Below are 7,433 nucleotides of genomic sequence, written 5' to 3'. Positions count from 1 at the left end.
TTATCAAGAAAAAAGAAATTCACAACTTAGCAATATCAGGAATGAAAGAGATGACCTAGAGAGCTTACAGACATTAAAAGAATAATAAGGGAACTTTATGACTTCAGGCAAATAAATCTGATAGCTTAGATGAACTAGACAAATTCCTTAAACAAATTACCGAAACTGACGCACACAAAATAGATTATCTAAATATTTCAGTATATGCAGAGGAAACTGACTTACCTGTCAAAACGTTCCCACAGAGAAAACTCTAGGCTCTGTTGGTTTCACTGGTAATTTCTATCAAATATTTTAGAAAGAAATTAACAATCCTCCACCAACCCTTTAAAAAATAGAAGCCAAGGAAATATTTTCCAACTGATTTTATGAGGTCTCTATTACCCATAGTAACACTACACAAATACATCACAAGAGATCTAAAAACCTGAGAAAAAATTCTCATGAAATAGAAAAATTATTTACCAAATACTAGCAAAACAAACCCCATAAAATATATGTGTGTGTGTGTGTGTATACACACACACACACACACACTTTATATAAATGGGCTTTATCCCAAAAGTTGAAAGTTGGTGTAACATTCAAAAAAATCAATATTATTTACCATGCTAAAAGAAGAATAACAAGACCACCCGAATAGATGCAGAAAAAGCATTTTTCAAAATTCAATGACTCATTTATGATAAAAATTCTTAGTTAACTAGGAAGAGAAGACAGCTTGCTCAATCTAATTAAGGACATCTATATAAGAAAAAGAAAAAACCTACAGCTAACATCAAACCTAATGGTGAAAAAAAAAAAAAGGAATGGATTCTCTTAAGATTAGGAAAAAGTAAGGAAGATAGCTTTCAGTACTTCTATTCAACATTATCACAGAGGTAGTAGCAAACACAAAAAGGCACAAAAATAAAGGCATAAAAGTTAGAGAGGAAGAAACACTTGCTGAAGGAAATTAAAGAAGACCTGAATAAATGGAGAGTACCACATTCATGGCCTAGAAAACTAAATATTGTTACAATATCAATTCTCCACAAAAACCTATAGATCCAACACAACTCTTATCAATGTCCCAGCAGACTCTTAGAAATTGGCAAGTGATGCTAAGATTTCTATGAAAATTTAAATAACCTTTAAAAATATCAATGCAAATTTGATCCCCGATTGTAAAATACATCCATGACATTTTACATGTCAAAGCAATTTCAAAAATCAAAGTAGTTTTGTTTTTCTATTTATAAAAGTAATACAGGTATATTGTGGAAAGAAAGAGAATGCATGTAAAGTTATAAGAAAATAGAAATCACATTTAATCCCACAATCTCATAATAATGGTCAACACTGTCATTATGTCGTCCCAATTTTGTCCTTGCCTACATGTATTTATATATTCATATATATAAATATTAATATATATTCACACAAATAGGAGTATATATCTGTTTCATTTTTCCATGTTAATAAGTATAGACCTAAGTCTTATGTGTTATTGGCTACGTGATATTTTATAGTATGGTTGTACCTTAATGTATAACTAAACTCCTACTATTACATATTTCCAGTTTTCCTATATTATATACAAGCCTGTACCAAACATCTATGTACACCTATGTTAAGTTATTTCCTTATGATACGTTGCTAGGAAAAAAGAAAAGCTTCATAAGATCTACCCCCTTTTTATGGAGGTGGTACATATGTTTATGGCGTAGACTGTGGTGATGGTTTCATGGATATATACTTATCTCCAAACTCAAATTCTATACATTAAATATGTACAGTTTTCTGTATGTCAGTCATACCTCAATAAAGTGGTTTAAAAATAAATAAATAAAATTTACAAGGAAAATAATGGTTCAAAGGGATGAACATATTGAACTTAGTTTTTTTTTTTTTAAATTTAATTTATCCATTAACCACCTCATTGTTGTACTTCAACCTCCTGAAGATTACACCAGTTTATATTTCTTGTATCAGTTCCTTCTACTCTTGTTAATTCTGGGCAAAAATAATTATTGAACTTTGTCAACCTGATAAGCAAAAGTGATATACCCCTGTTGTTTAATTTGTATTTCTTTGCTTACTAATGAAGTTAGCCAGCTTTTCACATATTAGCTGCTTTTAGTTTTTATTACATTCATTGCCTAGTTTTCTATTGACATTCACCTCTTGTCCTTATTGATTAATAAGAACCGTTTGTTTAGTACTATGTTTAACCCCTCATCTATTATAAGCCTAAGAGATATTCTCCATTTTAGCAATGGCCTTTGTGTTTGTGTCTGTTGTTTATTTGCGTGTTATACTATAATTTTTTAACTACACACAACTGAATAGATCCTCCTTCTCTTTCATGGTTGCTAGGTTTCATCACAGAAAAGGCTTTTCAATTCTATTATTGTAATATTAATGAATTTTCTTCTGATTCATTATTTGTTCTTGCATTTTAAACCTTCTTCTAGAATTTATCTTATTGGAACCAGTGAAGTTGATGAGCAAATTTTCCCACTAAATATCTAGCCACTTATATTTTTCTCACTGGATTAAAATGCCACCTTTCACATATACTGACTTCTCAAATGTATTTAGATATAATTCCTTACTCTTTCTGTTTCATTAACTCTGTATTTTTGTGTCAGCATGATACTATTTTTTATTAATTTTTGTAATTTATGTTTAAATATTTTGTAGGGTAGGTCTGTTTTCATTACTATTTTTTAATATTTCTGATACTTCTCATATTTATATTCTTCCAAATGAACTTTAGAATTAATTTTTCAAGTCAAAAGTATCTCTTTGAGGGCTTCCCTGGTGGCGCAGTGGTTGAGAGTCCGCCTGCCGATGCAGGGGACACGGGTTCGTGCCCCGGTCCGGGAAGATCCCACATGCCGCGGAGCGGCTGGGCCCGTGAGCCATGGCCGCTGGGCCTGCGCGTCCGGAGCCTGTGCTCCGCAACAGTGAGAGGCCACAACAGTGAGAGGCCCGCGTACCGCAAGAAACAAAAACAAAAACAAAACAAAAAATATCTCTTTGAAATGTATGTATTTACTAAGAATTAATGTCTTTATAATATGGAATCTTTCTATTGAAATATATATACTATATCCCTCTTTTTAGTAAGTTTTATTTTGTTTCCTTAGTAGGGCTAAATGGTTGTAATACTTTGTGTATTTCTTGTTTAGTTTATTCTAAGGAATTTGGTTTTCTTCAGAGATGCTGTGACTGGAATCATTTTACACAGTAATATTTTCTAAATGATTTATATATATGAAAATTATTTTCATTTTGTAGTATGTTAATTTACTTATTCTCTTTGTTCTAATAATTTTTCAGTTGATTACTTTTGGTTTTCAAGACAGATTTTATTTAGTTTGATCTACAAAGACAGAATTATTGGAAAAGATGTGGCAAAACTAAACCTTATGTTCCTCTAGAATTGATTTTGCTAGCACTTTTTGCATCTTCACTTTTTTTCTACATTTTAAGGCCACTTTTCTAGTGATTCAGTATTGTTTGTTCCTAGTTGTTTTGTTTTTTCGGTACGCGGGCCTCTCACTGTTGTGGCCTCTCCCGTTGCGGAGCACAGGCTCCGGACGCGCAGGCTCAGCGGCCATGGCTCACGGGCCCAGCCGCTCCGCGGCATGTGGGATCTTCCCGGACCGGGGCACGAACCCGTGTCCCCTGCATCGGCAGGCGGACTCTCAACCACTGCGCCACCAGGGAAGCCCTAGTTGTTATTTTTTATGGATAGATTTGTTTAGATGTAGACATAGCTATACATACAGACAGAGACATATATGTAAACATTGACGGGAGAATTATACTCTAACAGCTCAGCAGCAAATGCTGAAATTTCATCAGATACCTTTTTATCTAAAAATATTGTGTTAAACAACTTACCTTTGAGTAAAATATGGTGTTTTTGGATGAAGTGCACCCCCAGGGATCTCAGGTTGAGAAGCACTGCTCCATAACACACCTCTCGCTATTCAGTTGAGCCGTAAGTTCAGTGCCTGCTTAACTATATACATTTAAAGCATACTCATTTCCAATCTCATTTGATACCTATTTAATTTCAGGTTAACATGTTTACTGGGTTTGAATTTAAATATGAAGAAATGATAGTCCATTTATTATTTAAAAGCATTTTTTCCTTAAAAAGATGACTCTTCTCACTCTTACGTATTTAACCCCAAATCTTAAAGAAAGCATTTTCATCATCAGAGCCGCTATGACGCCTTGATTCTGCCTCATCTCTATGATAAACACGAAGAGTACAGGGAGATTTTGAGGATCTTTTTGTTTACCTCAAAAAAGAAAAACCCTTCATAAATCAAAATTTACTGAATTGTGAAAGAGGTACACCTTCTAATTGAAAGGGACTTTTTAATAGAAAACATATATGAAGGTAAAAAGTCTCATCCTCTTTCTCTGAATGTAACTCTGTTTTGTACTTGGAATCCAAGGGCCTGATGTTGAATGAAGCTTCCGTTAGCTTCATTCTGAGCAGAGGATGACATTCCCAAACATCAGAGACGCAGACACTGATTCAAACCGAAGAGGTGTCCTCTTAGCCACTGACCTCTGCTTCGATCCTTTGAGTTCAAAACAGAACCTTTTGTGAAATGTATTGTTTTGCTCCACAGTCTGTGCCAGACACTGTCATAGTCTCTTCCTAGTGGTCCAATACTGAAATTGTCATAACTCTAGGAAGCTCCTATTATCATCCCCCTTATTTCCATTTTACAGCCAAGAAAACTGAAGTACAGGGAGACGCAGTAACTTACCTGAGATCGTGCAGCTAACAATGGCAGCTCTCAGGTTTAAAGCTCAGATCTGTAGCGTTCCAAATCCAGGGTCTTCTTCCTTGTACTCACTGTCTCATTTATGTCTCTTTACCTATCTGTGTCCTAACTCAATTTCTCTTCCTCCTTTCTTTGGCCCCTTCTCCTGCAGGCCAGTGACCAAGGTGTAAGACTAAGAGGGGGAGTCATGCTTCACACGGCCTTATCATGTTGGCAGCCATTCCTGGGTCTGGCTGTGGTCTTAATCTTCATGGGATCCACCATTGGCTGCCCTGCTCGCTGCGAGTGCTCAGCCCAGAACAAATCTGTTAGCTGCCACCGAAGGAGACTGATCGCCATCCCAGAGGGCATTCCCATCGAGACCAAAATCTTGGACCTCAGCAAGAACAGGCTGAAAAGTGTCAACCCTGAAGAATTCATCTCATACCCTCTGCTGGAGGAGATAGACTTGAGTGACAACATCATCGCCAATGTGGAGCCAGGAGCATTTAACAACCTCTTCAACCTGCGTTCCCTCCGCCTGAAGGGCAATCGCCTGAAGTTGGTCCCTCTGGGGGTCTTCACGGGCCTCGCCAACCTCACCAAGCTTGACATTAGTGAAAATAAGATTGTCATTTTACTGGACTACATGTTCCAGGATTTGCATAACCTGAAGTCTCTAGAAGTGGGGGATAATGATTTGGTTTATATATCACATAGGGCCTTCAGCGGGCTGCTTAGCTTGGAGCAGCTCACCCTGGAGAAATGCAACCTAACAGCGGTACCAACAGAAGCCCTCTCCCATCTCCGCAGCCTCATCAGCCTGCATCTGAAGCATCTCAGTATCAGCAACATGCCCGTGTATGCCTTTAAAAGACTGTTCCACCTGAAACATCTAGAGATTGACTATTGGCCTTTACTGGATATGATGCCTGCCAATAGCCTCTATGGTCTCAACCTCACATCCCTCTCAATCACGAACACCAACCTGTCCGTTGTACCCTTCCTTGCCTTTAAACACCTGGTCTATCTGACCCACCTTAACCTCTCCTACAATCCCATCAGCACCATCGAAGCAGGCATGTTTTCGGACCTGATCCGCCTTCAGGAGCTTCATATAGTGGGGGCCCAGCTCCGCACCATTGAGCCTCACTCCTTCCAAGGGCTCCGCTCCCTTCGTGTGCTCAATGTGTCTCAGAACCTACTGGAAACTTTGGAAGAGAATGTCTTCTCTTCCCCTAGGGCTTTGGAGGTCCTGAGCATTAATAACAACCCACTGGCCTGTGACTGCCGCCTTCTCTGGATCCTGCAGCGTCACCCCACCCTGCAGTTCGGTGGCCAGCAGCCCATGTGTGCTGGCCCAGACACCATTCGTGAGAGGCCATTCAAGGATTTCCATAGCACTGCCCTTTCTTTTTACTTTACCTGCAAAAAACCCAAAATCCGTGAAAAGAAGTTGCAGCATCTGCTAGTGGACGAGGGGCAGACGGTCCAGCTAGAATGCAATGCTGATGGAGACCCACAGCCTGTGATTTCCTGGGTGACACCTCGTAGGCGTTTCATCACCACCAAGTCCAATGGAAGAGCCACTGTGTTGGGCGATGGCACCTTGGAAATCCGTTTTGCCCAGGATCAAGATAGCGGGATGTATGTTTGCATCGCTAGCAACGCCGCTGGGAATGACACCTTCACAGCCTCCTTAACTGTGAAAGGATTCACTTCAGACCGCTTCCTTTATGCAAACAGGACCCCTATGTACATGACCGACTCCAATGACACCGTTTCCAATGGCACCAATGCCAATACTTTTTCCCTGGACCTTAAAACAATACTGGTGTCTACAGCCATGGGCTGTTTCACATTCCTGGGAGTGGTTTTATTTTGTTTTCTTCTCCTTTTTGTGTGGAGCCGAGGGAAAGGCAAACACAAAAACAGCATTGACCTTGAGTATGTACCCCGAAAAAACAATGGTGCTGTTGTGGAAGGGGAGGTGGCTGGACCCAGGAGGTTCAACATGAAAATGATTTGAGGGTCGGCCACTCCAGCTGTGGTTTCCGTGTCATTGTTGGTAACCAGTAAGACAGCCTGGCACAGTAAAGCACTAGGTTAAAAGGCAGCTTAGTGCAGCTGCCCCTGTGTCAAAGCAGGGTCCATGGAAGCAGGAGGACTTCTGATGGAGACTCGCCGCCTAAAGGCGGGCAGGCATGTGTCAGAGCCCTTCACACAGTGGGATACTAATTGTTTGCATTGCAAATATTGGCATTCTGGGGATCTCAGTAATGAACCTGACCTTTGGCTCCTGGACAGTTATTCAACATTTTCTACCACTGCAAAAACAAAAGAATAAATAAAAAGGAACACCCTACAATGTAGGATTTACATATTAAAAAAGACACATTTGTCCAAAACGTACTCTAGAGAAAAATTTGTATCTCTGATTCTCATTTGTTAAAGCCTTGCATCATACCGTATTGTTGGTTCAACACCACAAAGAAATCAATATATTCTTTACTCTTCTTTTTTTGAAACATATATGCTGTATATGTTTTAAAGCAATATGAATGAGAGGTTGTGCTTTTAGTTACTCACCACTATCGATCCAAGTGTGATTTCACCTTCCTTTACATAGAGATAACCCTGAGACTAGATCCCTGG

At 39.0% G+C, this 7,433-nt stretch overlaps 1 protein-coding gene across 1 annotated transcript; it reads left to right on the top strand.

The window, feature by feature from the left end:
* The first annotated feature begins 4,986 nt into the window (after positions 1 to 4,986).
* On the top strand, positions 4,987 to 7,114 carry LINGO2 (leucine rich repeat and Ig domain containing 2). Its single transcript, XM_007455921.1, has one exon. The coding sequence runs from the start codon at positions 4,987 to 4,989 to the stop codon at positions 6,805 to 6,807; it is 1,821 nt and encodes a 606-aa protein (XP_007455983.1). The 3' UTR covers positions 6,808 to 7,114.
* Positions 7,115 to 7,433: the final 319 nt, after the last annotated feature.

Source organism: Lipotes vexillifer, unplaced genomic scaffold, assembly GCF_000442215.2.
Source record: "Lipotes vexillifer unplaced genomic scaffold, Lipotes_vexillifer_v1.1 scaffold644, whole genome shotgun sequence".
Classification (NCBI taxonomy): domain Eukaryota; kingdom Metazoa; phylum Chordata; class Mammalia; order Artiodactyla; family Lipotidae; genus Lipotes; species Lipotes vexillifer.
The sequence above is the reverse complement of the archived record's forward strand: the minus strand, read 5'-3'. Positions and strand labels throughout refer to the sequence as shown.

Excerpts from the sequence above, each read along its gene's own strand:
- LINGO2 (XM_007455921.1), top strand. The coding sequence starts at position 4,987 with ATGCTTCACACGGCCTTATCATGTTGGCAGCCATTCCTGGGTCTGGCT.